Source organism: Struthio camelus, chromosome 13 (genome assembly GCF_040807025.1).
Source record: "Struthio camelus isolate bStrCam1 chromosome 13, bStrCam1.hap1, whole genome shotgun sequence".
In the NCBI taxonomy this organism is placed as follows: Eukaryota; Metazoa; Chordata; class Aves; order Struthioniformes; family Struthionidae; genus Struthio; species Struthio camelus.
This window is the reverse complement of record NC_090954.1, coordinates 2,791,099-2,809,795: the sequence shown is the minus strand read 5'-3', so window position 1 is coordinate 2,809,795 and position 18,697 is coordinate 2,791,099. Positions and strand designations below refer to the sequence as shown.

General features: G+C 51.9%; 2 protein-coding genes across 14 annotated transcripts in view; one reads left to right on the top strand and one right to left on the bottom strand.

Annotated features, from left to right (window-relative positions):
• Positions 1-18,697, bottom strand: part of ACSL6 (acyl-CoA synthetase long chain family member 6) — a 56,516-nt gene that overhangs the window by 24,038 nt on the left and 13,781 nt on the right. For all 13 annotated transcript variants that reach the window (XM_068959361.1, XM_068959369.1, XM_068959370.1 and 10 more), the window contains 8 exons: positions 9,182-9,402; positions 6,424-6,538; positions 4,497-4,561; positions 3,906-4,007; positions 3,662-3,761; positions 3,096-3,274; positions 2,512-2,544; positions 789-840 (listed from right to left, as the gene is read on the bottom strand). In XM_068959361.1, the coding sequence (XP_068815462.1) occupies positions 789-840; positions 2,512-2,544; positions 3,096-3,274; positions 3,662-3,761; positions 3,906-4,007; positions 4,497-4,561; positions 6,424-6,538; positions 9,182-9,402 (867 nt within the window). The remainder of the gene's footprint in view (positions 1-788; positions 841-2,511; positions 2,545-3,095; positions 3,275-3,661; positions 3,762-3,905; positions 4,008-4,496; positions 4,562-6,423; positions 6,539-9,181; positions 9,403-18,697) is intronic.
• On the top strand, positions 9,423-16,706 carry LOC138069084 (uncharacterized). Its single transcript, XM_068959375.1, has 2 exons — positions 9,423-16,472; positions 16,676-16,706. The coding sequence occupies exon 1, from the start codon at positions 9,890-9,892 to the stop codon at positions 11,735-11,737; it is 1,848 nt and encodes a 615-aa protein (XP_068815476.1). The 5' UTR covers positions 9,423-9,889; the 3' UTR covers positions 11,738-16,472; positions 16,676-16,706.

Below are 18,697 nucleotides of genomic sequence, written 5' to 3'. Positions count from 1 at the left end.
GCACGGCCCGTCTCTGCACGCAGGCAGTCTCCGAAGCGGTCCCGTCTTGTGCCTTTGTGCTGGCCACCCGCCCATTGATCGCTTTTAAAATTTTTTGGTAGCTTTTAGGGGGGGGGGTCGGGTTCTTGAGAGCAGGAAATTCCTGCAAGCTCCAGGAAAATCAAGATCTGGGTAGGGGAGAAAGCGCTGCGCCCACCGAAGAAGAGGCAGGAAAATGATGCTTATTTTCCATGCCAGGAGAAAGGAGCCGACCGGGCTGGCAGCACCCAAGCAGCGGCGGCAGCGGCCGACGTGGTCTCCAAGCCCCACGGCCCAGCTGCCCGCAAGCACGCTGGGGCCAGCGGCAGGGGGAGCTCGAGGCGTGACGGACGCGGTGGAGCTGGGGACTTTGGGGTAGTCACAACATAGGGAACACAGTGCTGCGACCAGTGCCGGTTTTTGGGGTTTTTAAGATAAAAAGCAATCAATCCAGTGTTGCATATCTACACTGCAAGACGGGAAGGAGAAAGTCCAGAGGAACGCGGGCAGGTTTCCAGACAACCGCAAAATCATACTGCCAAAATGTATGCCAGAGAATTCTAGCTAAAAATAAAAATATCACTGTTTTTAATTTGCATATCTGCAGAAACGTATGTACATATATATGCACACTTAAAAATTAAAAAATGCATACAAATATCATTGCCGTGTCGGTGTAAGAGAGGCCATTTGTGCATACTGAGGTGGTGCTAACAATTAATTTGATAATGGAGTCTAAGAGTTCATGATTAAAACGCCCATTCTTTTACCTGTAGTCCCACTAGTAAAACAGACGATGGATAGATCTTCTGGACGAGGAGGCTAGAAATACACAAGGAAGATGAGAAAATCACATCAATCCAATGTGATACAGCCAACGGCAGAATGTTGTCCTTGTTTTAACTCAAAGATCAAAGCAATTATATTCCAACTCTGCCATAAAAACCTTTTGTTCCCCCTGGCAGATACAAAAGACCATCATAAAACTCTTTTTATCAGGTTTCTTCGATTGATATAGGCTCCATTTCTCCCTTATGTTCTGCTCCATCTGCATTAAGGGCATGCTTTAGAGTAACAAGACTGACAAAATATTTGTGTCTCAGATAGATACTGCAAAAAGCCCCTGAGCTCCTTATACCGACAACACATCCACTACATTATGCCTGATGTAAGCAATAGTACTCCTTCCTATTGTATTCAACGGAAATGCATGCAATACTCTCCATTACTAACGTGACCCTTTTAGAGGTTGGAAAACCATTCACACAGGTTGCAGTAACAAACTGTGTTTGCTAAACACAGGTATTTGATAACTGTAGTAAATGGTATTTAGACTACTGGTTGTTTGGAAATTCCTTTTCTTATATATGTCATTTGTTACTCCTGGCATGCATTGCGGCTCACAAAGCACATAACACTGGTTTCTTTCACAGAGAAAAACAAAATAGCTTCACTCATATTGTACAAATACTTAACAAATAATCAATACAAATTACAGATACAAATACTCCAATATTAAACACATACACTAAATATATGCAAATACTTGTACTGTCCACAAAAAAAATCAACTAGGACTTTTTGCCTCTTTGAAAAGGTGCAAATATTAGCATCTAGCCATAATCTGCCCATTGCAGTTAATATCTTCAAAGACACCCTCCCTCTCTGCCTGTGGACGTGCAGAAAAATTTGGGACAATTTAATCATTTCCATATAAATTTTGGAAAAATGTAGTTAAACCTCAACATGGGACAACTTGCAGCAGAAGCTGCTGATCGCTCCCATTTCCCAAAGTTTCTCTGTACGCTCAGCACCGCTACACGCGTGTGTCATTTTGGATCACCAACGCATAAATAAAGAATCTGAAAATGAGAGGTCGCTTTTGAAAGTTTTACAGGAGTATGAGTAAAATATCAAAGCAATTTTTGAAAACAGTCCCAGAGAAACAGTGCCAAGCAGCGTTTCTGAGTTATGGAGAGCCTACCAGGAGGCCCAGGGTGAAAATCGTGTCACCCAGTGCAGCCTGGGAAAGCAAGTCACTACTGAAATCAGTGCAGCCTCACATTGCAGCTTCATTATCGTTTCTAGATGCCATTTTATTTCCCATGGAAAACCTAAGGTGAGCTGGGATGATGCAAACCACAGCGCAAATCCCAGGCAGCAGCAGCATCTCACAATGGGAACCTGCCCCACCACTAAAAAGAGCCCGTGAGGAGGGCGCAGACTCACTTTCCACCTACTCCTCATATTTCCTTCACACTGCCTCACTTGAGCATCCCGGACATCGTTTAGGAAACGAATACTACACGCCTCGGCAAACGGGCTCTGCTGCTGGGACCGTGGGTGATGACGATGGTCCGTCCCCACCAGCCCCCCGAGTCGGGCAGCATGAGACAATGTGCTGCAGCACATCAGTCACTCTTTCCTCAGTGAAATATACACAAAATGATCATCTGTCATCACGCACGGGAAAAGCAGCATGACTACACTCACCACGGGAACGTGTCGTCTCTCACGGCCACACTCCTGAAAGAGATGAAAGTAACAGAAATTACTTCCATTTTGGTCCACGTGGTATAACACACCTGCTAATAATCTGCAAACCACAGGGATGATGTGAGCTAGAATCGGAAAATCGGCAGCTAGCGCTAAGGTCATCTCTTCTGCCTAAAGGTCCTTGCGTTAACCGCAATGGCGTCCTTAGACCTCAAGCAACGCTTCAGCCAGTGAAGCTGGATCCAGGTTGTTTCATTAAAGGCGAAGGGATGTTCGCCTTTGTGGCTGTGCAGGAGAGCTTCTCAGACAGGAATCTCCTCCCCAGGCATGAGCGAGAGCCGGTGCCTTATTTGCGCAGGGCAGTGAAGTGAAGGCGTTTGAGATGCTGGTGCTCACGAGCGACGAGAAATAACAGCGAGAGGCAGCTGTACTGTGCCGCGTGCTGACGCGAACGGGGACTAGCTTCTCTTCTGTGCTTTTGGGACACTGAACATGCCCCCCAGTTCACAAGTCCCCGGACATTGTGACAGTCTCTTGCAGGAACTACAAAGCGGACGAAAATGAGGATAGGAAAAACTCACCTCCACTTCGTGCATGGTCTGGATGCGCACGCCGCAGCGCGCCCCTCTCTCCTGCAGGTCCTTCTCGAACGGGTCCATCAGGATAATGGAGCTGAGGCCCGGTGTTTCCTTCCTCTCCACGTGGTCGAGGAGAACACGGGCCTTTTCGGGTTTGTCACAGATCACTGTGGAAATGTCCGCTGGAAGAAAGCACCCAAACATGCTGTTTTTAGTAAATTTTTGTTTAATGCAACATGGGCTGCTGGTTCATAGTTATCATATGATATTCACTTCAGACTAAACAGTCTGACAACTATAGAGCAACTAATGATCCTCATTTTATCTTGTCACATGCATACAAAGTGCAAGAATGGAGGGCGTATGAAAGGTAAAATAACATCGATGATAATTGGTTAAAAAAAAAAAAGAGTGCTGCAATAAGATGCAGAATTACTACACGATCAGCTAGCTGACTTCCAGCCAAAGACACTCCACGAGCAAAACCACGTCTTGTGGAAAGCAGACGACAATGAATCATTCCAAGTAACAAAACTGGCTTCGGAGAACAGCACATATATTCCTTTTACCTGTGTTGACAATGTAACGGATGGCTCCGGGCCCCAAGGTATCATAGAGGGGAACCACCACCATGGAGTAAGTGTAGCAAGCCAGCTCGGAAATGATCCACTGGAAGAAGGCATCGAAAACCAAAAGTAAGACGGGGGTGGTGGCAATGGATTTAACGCACTTGAGAACAAGCTTAAAATATAAAGCAAGCTCACAAGTCAGGAACATTGTTAACAGAGTGTGGAGTTAAACTGAAAATCTCACCTCGGGACGGTTTTGTGCAAAGACCCCGATAAACTGCTCTGTGGACGGTTTACATCCCTGCTGAAGCAACCCCGAGCCCAAAGCTTCTGCTCTTTCGGACACCTGGAATTTGAAGAGAAAATAAAAGCATAAAAAAGAGGAATACGAGCAATAGCAAACTACGCAAGGACTTACTGACCTAAGGAGGCTCTCAAACTATTGCCCTGGTTATCCAAAAGCCCCACTGATATATTATCGCTAGCCACTAGAGACAGAGCGTCCTGTGACGCTGCTGGCATTGCCCCCACGCCCTGAGCAACTGGGGGCCGCTGCTCCCCCCGGCCGGCCCCAGCGCTCTTGCGTCCCGTCCTTCCCGCGCCGAGGGCTGACTGGGAGCCCACACTGCGCTGGCGCCTGAAAGCCGACGTGCCTGGCCAACCGCCGGGATGCTCCCAGCGGGGCGAGAGCTGCGAGCGCTCACGCAGCGCGTCACCAGCCTCCCAGGCCAGCGTGTGCTTATTACAAAAGTTCATCTTAAAAGTCCATTCCTCGGTCACGGGAAGGACGAGACTTTTGGGGGACGCCTGCAGGAGGAACTCATTCCAAGCTCACCTCTTTATAGGACAACCACTGGTAGGGCTGCTTGGGTTTTCTGAATCCCAGACAGGGGCCGTTTTCTAAAAGACATAAGCAGAGGTTACAAGTTACGGGGGTCGGTGCCACGCGTTAATGCACTGCACTGCGCTGCGCTGCTGACACGTAGCAGAGCCCTCACCGAATAAATCCAGTGTTATCAAGGTCAGCTCTCACTTCGGAGGCAAAGCTCCCATCAAGCGCTATCAAATAAACGCGAGACAGTCTGGCGTAACGGGAGACCGGCTTCTGGGGATTTCCAGTGCAGTCGCTTCAAGCCACCTCTTTCCGTTGCAGAGAGTACAGTAACAAGTTGCACAGAAACAGCCTTATTAAAATGTATTTCCCCTAAGAAAGTGTGAACATTGCTGTCTGGTGAACGCTTTCATCCCAAGTGTCAGCTCCCACTGCTGTAGCTGCCCTTTAAATTAAACACTTCAAAGTGAAAACTGCTGTTAATAACAATGCCCACTCTGAAGGAGGGTAAGACTATATGTAGCACTACATGCCAGGAAGAATATTTGAGAATTTTAATTAATTAGCTACCTGCACTTATCTGCACAAAACCCATCCCTCTGTGCAGCTACTGAGCTCTTCACAGACCTCCATTAATGTAGTGGCACAGTGCAGAGTACTGCAGTTCCACGGGGGCTTTTGGTGGCACCGAAAATAACAATCCAGCAATGAAAGTGATGCGCTCAAGCAGTGGGGACATCTGAAAAAGGGGCAGGTGCTTCAGGATCCCACAGTAAGCTTATCCAAAATGCTGTCCCAGTGCCTAGGCATAGATGCTGTAAGGCTTCTAGGACACAACCAAACCTTTTCTCTGTTTTGTAGGGCCAATATGAGAGTGCGCCGGATCTTCTAACGAGCAAGGTGAGGAGTACCTTAAGCAGCAGACGCACGAATTGGTATGGCTATAACAGAGAAGAGTCATCACAGCTTTGGAGTGGGACATTACATCTCACAAGTGTATTAGGACTCTCTGAAGGTACCATCAGTCACACCAACAAATATGGTCGGACACGGCCTGCTTCACTTCCCAGAGAGTTTCTGCCAGAGCCCCTTACCCAGATTTCTTAAAAACACTATGCTATTGTGGCATCAGAAGTAAGGTAGATTAATTAATAACTGATGGACAGGATACAAAAGGCAGGAACAAATATCAGGTTTTGCAGTGGAAGGAGGGCGCTGCTGAGTGCCACGCAGATCTGCGCTCAGATCAGTCTCGCCGAACACATTCGTAAGCGTGCTGGGAATGAATAATGCATGGCAAGGTTTGCTGACGTTACAAAATTCAGGACAGTGAAAACTAAAGCTGTCTGCCAATGGCAGCAGAAAGATCTCATGATACCAAGAGACCGCACGGTAAAATGTAATGCCGTTAAATGCAAAATAATGCACATTGGGAGTAACAATCCTAATTATAAACCCATAATGCTTACTTATAAACAAATTATTTAGTTATCAGTAAAAGAGACCTTGGAACTATTCTGGGTAATTCTGAAAATGTCAGCTAACGCTTCTGTTGCTAATATTTTTATGAAGGTACCAGAGAACAAATGGGAAATATCATAATGCCTCTGAATAAATCCACAGCACCTCTGTCCTGGATAATCAGTGCCGCCCTTGCAACTTCATCTCCACAGGACAAAACCGGGCTATAAAGGGTATAGAGATGGATGACAAGGTTGAGTGGAAGAGGAGCAAAGACCACTTCCGTACCTGAGGACATTTAACAGAGCGTAAGAAAAACAGCTGTGAAACTGCAAACCGAAAGAAGACACCGAAGGCTACATGGCATGGAGAAGATGGATGACAAATGCAGGCTGTAGGAGCGGGACCCCCTCGACTTTCAGACTCTGCAGGAATCTCTGCATCTTAAGTGTCAGTGCTGAACACTCACCAGATATATTAAATCCTCTTCTGAAGACCTCATACATGGTTCTCGCATCATCATAGTAGTGAGTGAGCAGCTGGGTGCTGTCCCCTATCACAGACCTCCGCGCACCATCCAAGCCCTGCAGGGACCAGAACAGCACAGAGTGATCAGGACTTCTGCAAGCAGGAAAGGAGATCCAAAAAAAGCATCCCAACAGCTCAAAAGCTGCATCTAGGAGCCGAGCCACAGCTGCAGTTACCTGGAACAAGCTCGGGCTGTCGATGTCATGGACCCAAAGCTCATTAGACTTCCTCATCATTTGGAAGCTCATTAGACTTCCTCATAAGCATATTTTGCAACTAGCACCAATGCTGTGCACAACAAAAGTTTATGCTCCACAAGCAAAACAAAGAAAAGCAGTATTTGGCTTTGCACCTGCTTTTACCCAAATGCACTTTTAAGTGCAGTCACTGGTCCTTCATCTCCCTCCACCCCCAAAGACACCACTTGCTCCCCGGCAATCTTTACGCACCGATCACACCTCTGACGTTTTTAGACAGGTGCATTTTTTTCTGAACAAGCTGAAAATAAGTACACTTTCTACTCTGAAGTATTGTCCAAATACATGTTATATTAATGGAAGTATTTCAGGACAACTGAAAGCAATTACATTTTTAAAAGTAAAAAATCTAGAAAATAAGCAAGCCATTGCAAGTTGTACTGAACCTACCACACCAGCTAAGAGAAAAAAACATCAGCTTATTTATCCCCTCCAATCCCCCAGCTAGGTTGATTCCCAAATCGAAAGAAACCATGCTTCCGGCCTTGGGAAAGCCAAGCACTCTTGGCTGCCCGCTAGAGCGCCGTTCTTGTCTCTCCTCACACCAAAACGCCAGCTGGAAAGCCTTCGGCAGCACTAGAGGCCTCATATTCCTGCGCTGTCACTCGAAGGTGATCAAAGACAGAGATGAGCTTGTGAAATGAACCTTAGGAGTCCAAATAACACGGGCAAACCGCTTTCCCGTAGGTGAGGATTTGACCCTGCTTGTCGCCAGAGGAGACAATTTACAGTTCCCAAAGAGACTTGAAGAGGAGGAAAAAAATTGCAAATAACACAGAGGAAGAGTTTTGCTAGGCTCCAACTATTACTAGTGGAGGGCTTGGTGACACAGAGGTTGTAACTGAAAAGTTAAGATTGGTCTGAAGGAAGAAGGAGAAGAAAGGGGCTCAGTGGGGGACCGGCGGAGCCCTGTGCCGATGGCTGATGGCTCCTGCTTAGCAGGTCATCAAGATCCCAGCACCTACGGGCACCTTCTCAAGCTACATCCCGACTAAAACAAAGGACAGACCAAACCAAAGGACAGATTAAAATAGAGGACAGACTCCAGACTCAAGCCATTAAGAGATAAGGGCAGGAAGATAAAAAACAGGATTGAAGCCATAGATAAGGACAGATAAGGAGAAAAAAGACAGTGAGTAGCTGCTAGTAACTCACAGAGGTGGGCCAGAACTGAAAAACAAAGATCACGAGATCAAAGATCAGCTCCTCAGGGCCACAGAAATATTCAGAAACCAGGACCTGGCTGCCAGCTAAGGGGAACGGCAGGAGAGGGGATGAGGAACAGGTAAGTACACGTCCCCGCCAGTGATCCCAGAGCGGCCGCTCGGACACAGGTGTCTCAGAGTTAATGATGGGGAAGAAAATATCAGTGGGAGTGACAAGTATCAGCTCTGTTTAAAAATAAAATCACTTTCCCCTTCCAAGGTCTCACATTGAGTTTTGCTCCGTTGCAGCATTGCACCGCTGAGCCATAGCTGTGGCTAATAGTGGCCCAGGGGAAAACGCTGCCACGTCGGCATCTCTTCACAGAGGTCCACTTCTGCTGTCAAAAAAGGGAGGGGAGAAGCCACCACCGCACTGGAGGTTCCTGATCAAGACTGACACAACTGTGCCTACGGAAATGCAATTTTGCACCCACGAAGGTGACAGTACATTGCACCGTGCCGCCAACTGCTCATAGATGGGGTCACCAAGTGCCGCAGGGTTGAGGAGGCCCCGGGCACAGGCACCGTTCACCCAGTGGCGGACAACAGGCTCACAGCGGATCTGGGACAGCCTTGGCCAAGGTACAGAGCATGAGTGGAGTATGAGCGGAGCAATAGCGAGCGCAACGATGACTTTGCCATGACGAGCACCTGCTACGCATTTTTCCTGGCCAAGAGAAACTGCAGCAGTGAGATGACAATGGGTTGCTAGCAGGGTGTTGGGCTTCTCTGGCACTCACGCTGGAGATACATCACAGTGGGCAGGGAGTTTTGCACAAGCCAGATGGCTTACAGAAGGGCAGCCGTTGCTCCCAGAGACGTGGTCTCTGGTTTACACCACAACAAGGAAACCTCGCCCTCTTGGTGGGAGCAGGGGCTGAGCCTGGTGTGTCCATTGACCTGCACAAACCAAAGCAACCTTGCACTCACAGACTTAGGGCAAATAACAGGCTTTCTGGGCAAACAGCAAGGCTCCCACAACGTTCATTCACTGCAGCACCCCGTGCGAGCCTGCCGACCTCCTGCAACGGAGGGGGATGCAGCAGTGCAGCGCGAGTGCTGCTGCATGGGGAGAGACCTCGTGCGTCTGCCCCGGCACAGCAGATGACCTGACCGATCCAGGCTGAGGTTGGGAAGCCCTCATAGCAAACAAAACCGCCTTCCAGCATCCTCTGTGGCCGTTTCCAGGCATGCAAACCCTGCGGAAAAACCTCTGACGGACGGCCGCTCCCCTTACCTCCACTGCTGCCGACTGCCTGGAGAGGTCGCAGGGCGGCTTCACCGCCTTGGGCCGGCTGGCGAACCAGTAGGCCACCACGGCCGCGAAGGCGCCCAGGCCCACCAGCGCCGTGGCCGGCAGGTTGCGGAAGAACTGGCCGAGGTCGTCGAGCTCGGGGAGCCGCAGGCCCCGCAGGACGTCCTGGGCTTGCATCTTCTCCACGATGGAAAGGGCAAACTCTGCAAGAGCCAAAGGGACACGGTCAGCTCGGGCCGAGGGACGGACCCAGGCGAGGGGCGTGCACAAAGTCACTCGCCGCGCTGCAGGAGACACGTTGGCCTCTCTCAACCGCTGGAAACGCGCTGCCGGGCCGCCTCACCCAGAGCTGCCCAGCGAGAAACGCTCACATTCAAGCCAGCAGCACCAAGGAGAAAGGCGCAAGAAAGGAAAAGCAGAGACGAGCAGCAGCCAGCTCGCTCTGGAAGGACAACTGAATTCAAGCGCACATAGACAGTGAGCAATTCAGCGACAGGGTTGCAGGTTTCCTCTGCACCAGGCAGGTGCTGTGAAGAGCTTTGGGCTCTAGCAAGGGTACGGCCACCACTGTCTTTAAGGCTTAAGCTGAAGCTTTTCCACTTTGCCCAGGCAGAGGCTGCTGCCTGGGGTGCTCTGTCTGGCACGAGCCAGCAGCTCACACGGTGCCAGGCAGAGTGAGCACGTGCCTGTATGCACCACGCCGCGCAGACCTGCCCTGAAACCTGTGCACCACACCATGCAGGCATGCTCTGCAACATACATCTGTGTGCACCACGCTGCACGGTCCTGCCCTGCAACACATGTCCACATGCACCACGCCATGCAGGCATGCTCTGCAGCACGCATCTGTGTGCACCACGCTGGACAGTCCCGCCCTGCAGCACATGTCCACATGCAACATGCCATGCAGGCATGCCCTGCAACATGTGCCTGTGTGCACCACCACGCCACGCAGGCACGCTCTGCAACACGCATCTGTGTGCACCACGCTGCACAGTCCTGCCCCGAAACACGTGCTCATGTGTACCACGCTGCACAGACCTGCCCTGCAATGTGAATCCACGTGCACCATGGCACACAGACCTGCCGTGCAACACACATCCACATGCACCACGCCATGCAGACATGCTCTGCAACATACATCTGTGCGCACCATGCTGCACAGTCCTGCCTTGCAACACGTGTCCACATGCAACATGCCATGCAGGCATGCTCTGCAACATGCGCCCATGTGCACCATGCAGCACAGACCTGCCCTGCAGCACGCGCCTGTGTGCACCACGCCATGCAGGCATGCTCTGCGACACACGCGCCTGTGTGCAACAAGCCATGCAGGCATCTCCTGCAACATGCGTGCCCGCGTGCAACACACACGCAGATGTGCCCTGCAAGACGCGTCCGCGCGCACCGCGCCACGCAGACGTGCTCTGCAACACGACCTGGCGCATTCATCCTAGCTTCACGTTCTTGACCTCGAGCCCCGTACGATTTACGTCGCTGCACATTACAAGGCGATTCAAGCCAAAAAGCGCTCCGCTACGTAACGCACAAGTTTCCTGGAAAACGGAGCGGGGCTGCCGCTCAGGGATAAGGGGCCGCGGGGATATCAGGCGGGACGCAGGCCGCCGGGCCCACCCTGCGGCGGCGCAGCCTCCCCGCTCCCTGCGCCAGCTCTGGCCCGCGGTGCCGGCCGCCACCATCGCCTTGCCGAAGTCCCTGGCAGACTTGCTATTGTGCACTAGCCAAAAAAGGTGGTGGGGGGGGGGTAAAAAGGGCGAGGACACAACGCAGCATCCGTCCTCGAGAAAGGGAGCGAACGAAGAGAGGAGGAAAGCGAAGGAGGGCAGCGAGCGGGAGGCCACCGGCCTGCTGCCGTCGCTCGGTCATAGCCGGCCACGGAGCGACTCGCTCCCGGGCTTTGAGCAGTTTTCCAGAAACCCGCTCGTTTATGACGGCATCTCCGGCGCGGCTTCGCCGGCCCCGCGGAGCAGACGCTTTGCTCTCTGCCCCCGGCGCCTCTCGGCATCGGGCTGCGAGAAGCAGCCTGCAAAGCGCAACCAAGGCGCCGCGCAAGCGGGCGAGCTCCGCCAGCGAGCTCCTCGCGCGCCGGCCAACGCGCGCAAAAGCAGTACCAACAACAACAACAACAAAAAAAAGCACCAAAAAAACCTAAAGCCATCCGCCTCCAGAAACCCACTGCGACCAAGGACGCTGGCCGCCCCGTCCGGGGCGCTCGCTGGCCAAACCGCCTCCGAGACCCCAGGACCGAGTCCCTCCGCGCCAGCCCGCCAGCAGCGTTTCGTAGCCGCCCGCGGGGCCGAGCGGGAGCTTGGAAAGGCGCCTGGGGAAAGGGAGAAAGAGGACGCCGGCCGCACCTCCCGCCTGCAGACGCTACCTGCCGTACCTGCCAGAGGCAGCCCTTGCTGCAGGCCAGACCAGGAACCGCTCACGGCTGGAGGCCTGAGGTTCTCGGCCCCCGCAAAGGGCTCGCGAGGGCTCGGGCACGGTCCCGACGCGAGGAGCAAGCGCTGCGAGTGAGAAGGTGAAACCCTCCTCCAGGGAAAGCCAGACCCTGTACGACGCTGGAGGAGAAACACGGGTAGGGGAGAAAGTCTGATCGCACCTCCCTTTACTGAGCCTGTAAACAAGTCAGGGCACAATTTATGGCAGTACCTGGATTTTGAAATATTTTGGCTTGCTCTAGAGTCATCAAAGCTGCGGTCTGTACCTGCCTAAAAGATATGATGCTTTATACAGAATTAATGATCATTTTTAACTGCTGAGAGGTTTTTGGCTTGAGGAGCGTGACGGGAATAGCGCAGTGTCACCGAATCACAGCACGGTTGAGGTTGGAAGGGACCTCTGGAGGGCATCTAGTCCAACCTCCCTGCTCAAGCACGGTCGCCTAGGGCACGCTGCACAGGATTGTGACCAGACAGCTTTTGAATATCTCCAAGGGAGGAGACTCCACAACCCCTCTGGGCAACCTGTTTGGTTCTGCACATAACATCTACCCTTAAAACAGGAGCAACAGCCCAGCAGAGCTGCAGTGCCACGAGCAGGACGCTTCGCTGGCAGCGCGCCGGCACAACGAAACGTGCTGCAGCAGCCAAAGTCACACCTGAGTTACGGGGAAAGCGTCCAAATTGCTCTCGTGCCATCTGCTACCGGGAACAACCTCGGGGAAATCACAACAGTGATCGCAATGAAATGTTTGTGGCGCATTTATTATTTCTGACCACTTGTGACAGCTTCTGCTATCTTCTCAGTTCCCCCTCGGGCAATTATATCCTGCAACCTGAAGGTTTCAGCACGTGGCAGATCGTATCCCTGAGACAGTTGCCGCAATCCTTCACTCGTACGCACACTAGCTGGATTACATAAATACGACTGGAAGGCAGAAGCTCATTTTTCACTTCCAAATGGGAGCTGCTGGCCCAAGGAGGTCAGCCCATTTCAGCGGTAAATTTAAGAGATCCCTGCGAGCACCAAGTCCGCAAGCAGTTTAGATCCTTTGCGATTAAAAACATGCGCAAGTACTTCTTGTCCGTGGCTCACTCTAAGAACGCTGCAAGGCCCCTCCGAGGATGCCGCGCTGACGGAGACCACGGCAGTAACGGGAAATAACATCAGAAAAGACACTTGAATGCAGGAGTCCGCCCAGCTTCCTGCAGCGGTGCAGGAGCAGGAGGGCTAGGCCCCTCGGGAGAGCGAAATGGAAATGTTCGGTACGGCAAGGAGAAGCGTCTCAAACTGCTGCTTACGCTTTCCTACCTTCCCTTGACAGCTGTAACTTCCATGCACACTAAATGTATGTGCAAACTGAAAACAAGTCCCCGTTCTCACCAGTAAGCTTAGCAAGTCGCGGAAAGTTCTCAGCGCTTTGATTGCTCTCATCCAACCCGAGACCCGTAACTTCAGTCCCAACCAAACCTCTCCGGTCACACTCTCTGCTCCGCAGAGCTCCCGGGACGGGGCTCCTGCCGCCCCGAGCCTCGCTTGGGCACCGCGCGGCGCTTCTCCACCAGCCCGGCCTCGCCGGCCGGACCCAAAGCCCTCTGGATGAGTACCGCGGCTGGAGCGCTGCCCCCGTCCCGTCCGGCCCCACGACCGCAGCTCTGCGCCGCAGCTCCGGAGCCCGCGTGGGAACCAGACTGCCTCCCGGCCGGCGGGCTAGGGCAAAGGGGGCAGGATCCATTTTACGCTAAAAACTGGGCACAGCTTCTCACTACTCTATACCCCAGCGCGCAAAAGAGCGCTCACAAAACAAAAATCACATGCGCAGCTCTCCAACGTGCCCCGGAGATCCAGCGGTGCATCGCAAACCGCAGGATCAAAACCAGCTCGGTCCAAGGAGACGGCGTTGGAGGGGTTGGCTCTTTTTGCCAGGAGCTTTTGGCACCCTGGCAGCCGCATCCCCACGCATCCGGCTCCCCGGACCACGGCGGCACGCAGCAGCGCCCGGCCCGGCCTCCCGCCTCTTCCTCCGCGGAGCAGAACGGCGTGCCAGCCCTCTGCACGGCTTTGAGGGCAGGATGCACACCACCTTACGGCCACGTCGCCACCTCAGGGTTTTGGTTTACTGAGGCTAAGGGATAACAACGCCGCCAGGCAGAAACGGACACTTAAAACGGGCCGTTATTACCCCAGCGGCATCACTGCAAGCCATTGGGTAACGCAAGTGGGAGTAAGTGCGATGATCAACATGTTTCTGGACACAAAATCTGCAGATATTAACAGTACAAAATCCTCTCCTGGCACAAACACTGAAAACAAAACTAACCTTTTCGGGTGCACATAACTAACCTTTTCCAAGGCACCCGAGCTGCGTCTCCGGGCGCCCACCAAGGGCCCCCCAGCACCCACGGCCCTGCGTCCCGGCCGGACCCTTCTGCGCTTCGGGGGCCGGAGGGTGAAGGGCTAAAGGGGAAAGCTTTTAGAGGTGGACCAGAGCACATATATTAAAACACCAGGCAACTAACTGTTTCCCGTTGCTCAAGAACCCACTGCGCTAAGCATCTCCTACCGAAGCCTCGCTACACACAACCAGCAGTTTACTATGGGCCATTCTGGATGAGCAATCATTTCCGAGGCTGCTTTTTTGCATGTTTGCATGTGCACAGAAGACGGGGAGTTGAGTCTGGACCTTCAGACCATACCCTCATGCTTGTCTGGGTTATATTCGGGCTCAGATTAGAAGGGATCACACTTAGCTCTTACAGTGGCTCCCAGTTATATAGAGATGCAGAAATTTTATGAGAACAAGTGATCTCATGAGACATCCACCACAAAATCGCAACCTGAATCTTGGTTTGATGTCAGCCACAAGCGCAATACCTGGTTTGTTCAGAACTTGGAAATCATTTCTCCTTTGTTTTAAGTAAAGACGAGAGAAACGTAGGGGAGCTCAGGGCGCTCGGATGGCACAGTCACCTTTCTATTTCCAGCTAGCTTGAAATTCAAGCGACTGTAGTCTCTGCTGTAATGCATTTAACCTATGGAGCTTATGGAAAGGGCAATGCCTCACCTCCGCGTAGGCACAGGGCCAGTCTAACAGTGTTAACCACAAAGAGGAAATACAGGGTTATATACACACTGACTGTAATAGAGAACTACTGAAAGCCTTACAACACAATTACCCTGCAGCACGACAGGAAGTTAAATAACTTGCAAGTCTTATAAATTGCTTGAGAAAGAGTAAAGCGGGTCATAAACCTAAAGGGAAACAGATGAGCACAAGAAGCACCTGAAACCGTGGCAGAAGCCACGCTCAGAAATCCAGCAAGCAGCCCCGAAGCGAGAGGGAGGACAGGCATTATTTGGCTCACGTAGTTTTGAAAGAATCCTATATGCTTCCCACCGTACATATGCGACTGTGGTATAAACACGTTGGTGGAACAGAAATCCAAAATACATCATTATTTGCCACGCGTTCCTCAGCAAGCGTCCCAGACACCAAACTCGAGCTTACCTTGGGTATCCGTCCCCAGCCTTGCACTTACTTAGACGTGTCTACGGGGACTCGTTGTACTCAGCAAAGATTAATCAGATATAACTGCTTGGGATTCAGCAATTATTGGGATTATCAGCCAATCTCAGGCTAATACTACTTAAAACTTGCCTAAACTTTACATTCTTTTGCTCCTACAAAGTGACAGACTGTCCTTATAACCCCTTCTCCCATTTAATACCGCTCCCTTTCAGATAGATCATGCTGGAGGCAATTCTTCACGGCTTCCGTGCAATGTGTCACTGCTTTGATTTCTGGGACAGTATATTCTCGTCAAAACTGTTTTCTATCAAAAAAACGTCCCCTTGCTCTCAAAACAAACTCTTGCCTGTGCTTAATTTTGCCCACTGTGAGTGAAATAATGTACTCCAAGTGTCACAATATATAAAACGCAGTTACTGTATGTTACTTAGATTACACTTAATTCTTTGCAGGGTCAAAGCATAAATACGTTTATGTCAAGAATCCAAGCAAAAGCAGATTGACTGCAGCTCCACTACAGCTCAGGGAGCTGTAAGGTAAAAGAAATTACCCAGTTTAGTTAGACATGAAGTTGCTTGTGCTGATGATTGCGCAGGGATTTAGAGAGCGTAGGAAGGTGCGCGAGGAGCCTGGCACGGAGCGGGGATTTGACCCGTCTGCAGCGCCCTGAGCAGCGGCGCAGAGGGACGCAATCCTCGCGGCGGCCGCGGCATCTCTCCGAGGAGCAAAGCCCAGAGCAAAACCCAGCGAGCAGGAAATTAAATAGATGGCGGTTATCTTCCTTATATTTTATTTTTACTCATGAGAAAAGGCCTTCTCCCCTCCCAGAGGAATCAGTCCAGTCCAATCTGTTAAGCTGGCCCGTTGCCAGCAAGACTATTAAAGAACGGGGTTTCAATAGTGCACAAGCCTCTTTAGCCTGAATTGCTTTTGTGCCGGCGGAGCTGGCTGCGGATCCAGCGCCCCCGAGACGAGTGTTGGGAGCTGGGGAAGGGAAACCGGGGCCGTTATCCCGCCCGGAGCGGCTCCGGGGAGCCCCGGGGGTCTGCCGCCGAGGGTGGCCCCGCAGCCGCTTCGACCCTCCTTGATCTGCTGGAGATGAACGAGGCAAATAAAGCTCCTCCTGGGTCACCCAGTGATGCTTTCACACCACCGCTAGTTACTGCTTGGAGCTGAGCGGGGACGGGACAGGGAGAGATGAGAAGGATCGTTTCATCGTACGGTTAGGGCTGCGGTATTAATTTGGCCCAGAGCGGCAAGTGGGACTATCTTCCAGGAGAGGTGAGGGCAGAAAAACGGTCTCAGGGAGAAGAACATCAATGCGTCTAACCAGGAACATTCATATGTGTATATATGTGTTTGTATATGTATATATGTATATGTGTGTGCATGTACATATGTGTATATATATGTGTGTGCATGTATAGATATGCACGTGTATGTGTATATATAGACACACATTTCTGCTGTCCGTGTTACTGCAGAGACACCTCAATCTCCTGAGCAAACTCTCCCAACAAAACGCGCAGCCGGACCCCTCGCCCCGAGGACCCGCGGCCCCGGCGCTGGCCGCCTCCTCCCAGCTGCGTGGGGTCGGGGCGGGGGGAGGCACGGCACTTGCAAGCCGCGCGCGGGTCCTTTGCAAGTCTCTGCTGCAAAAGGGACGGATGCTAACAAGGTGCTCCGGAGCTGAATGTCCTGCAAGCCCAGCTTTACAAGGAGAACACAACCACCACGTCACAAACGTTCTCCAGTCCGCATGTAAAATACCAACAGCGCTTTGGTCGCTCGCCCAGAGAAATTACTCAATAAATAATTCAGCGGCTGTGCAAGAGACTTTACTTTTGACGCTCGTACTGTTTCAGAGGGAGCAAAAGGAACCACCGCAGCCGGGGCGTCCAGAGAGATGCGTGATGCACGTCGCCAGACACCCGCCTGCTTACGTCCCACCTCTCGGCGTGCTCGCGCCAAAGCCCCTGCTAAGAGGCTTCCTCTTCCCGCCCCCACCTCCTCGCTGCGATCAGTAATAGCTCACGGATGCGGACTATTTTTAGGTGGAACCTAAAAATACCTTCCTCAGCACGGAGTAGATCAGCCGCTAGCAACGCTCCGAAGGATGAGGGACTGGCGGAGAAGCGAGACGGGACGGACACCCGGCGTGCCGCGGAGGCTGCCCGGATAGCGCAGCACAGGGAAGCCCATGCAAGTATGTTACCATTCCTACCTGAGGGAAACACTCCATGGCTCAGAGCTCTGTTGACTCTGAAGTCTATCAATCACCTAGGATACAGTGACCAAAAACCTCATGTCATTACGCTTGTTACCCAGTGCTATAATGCGATAAACAGTCACAAGGTTTTATTGACCAAGGTCTTAGAAACCTTAGCCTGTGGCTTCCACTGCCGGGTTTCAGCTCTGGAGGCTGCTTTCAGAGCGCTTGCAAATCTCAGTTATTTCCCTGAGCGACCCGTGATTATTTGTAAATCTCCTTCGATCCTGTGAAGGGGATTTTTTTTTGACTGATGTCAGGGGGTTTGATTGTCCCATATACTGTTTGGTTCCTGGATGCCTTGTGACAGGCAATGAACAAACAGCTTAAATAATCGCATACAAATAGGTATCTGGGGCAGAGTACAAAGAGAAGCACTGAGCAGAGAAGGAAAAGGCATCCGCACCCACGACAGCCAGTTTCAGAGAGCAAGCAAGACGAAGGTGCCTTTCTGCACGCAACTCGATGGGTCGTTGCCAGGCAGAGTTTAGACGTTTGCTTTCAAAGACCAGCGGGATTTGAAAAACCTGAGCAATGGCTTTAGAGGCGCTGCACCAGCGGGGCGTCCCGCAGCAGCGTGCTCTGGTGCAGCACCCTCCGTAAGGGGCAAGGCAGAGGAGATCTGCGGTGAAATTCCCACTCACGCCCCCAGTGAGGCACCAGCAGGCGCACAAGGCTGCGCCCATTGGCTCCTCTGGGCTGGCCTTGTCCTTTCCGACCGTGCCACTGCGGTCTAAGTGAGCTTAGAGCAAAGGACGCTCCACAGCGCCGCGGGAGAAGGCGGCGGCAGGCTCAGACTTAGCTCAGCAAAGGACAGCGACCAACAGAAACATCTTGTACAACATTTCCCTTGTATTTATTAGCCTGCATCACTTCCCCAACAACTCAGACTGGACTGAAACTATACCTTGGTCAAACTCTTGATTTAGCATTGCCATCTGTAATACCAGAAGCTAGGCAGGCATTGTTTGCAGGAGGACCAAGCAAGCTGACCTGCAGCTCCCACTGCCTCCAGCCGCGCATGGATGCCACCACGTGCCGAGCGCCTCCAGAAACCAGGCCCTCCACCGCTGGCGGGATGCTGGCTACGGATCTCCATATTACCAATTTTCATTGGCCACTGCAGATCCAGACTGAAGCTCAGCCCTGCTCTAGCCTGTGCTGGATCACAGCCAAGCAGTTGGTTTATTATTATAGGGAGCAATTCTCTTTAAGCTCCTATTTCAGCTTGAAGAAC

Bases quoted from the DNA above. Each gene is read 5' to 3' on its own strand.
- LOC138069084 (XM_068959375.1), top strand. From the start codon at position 9,890: ATGCACCACGCCGCGCAGACCTGCCCTGAAACCTGTGCACCACACCAT.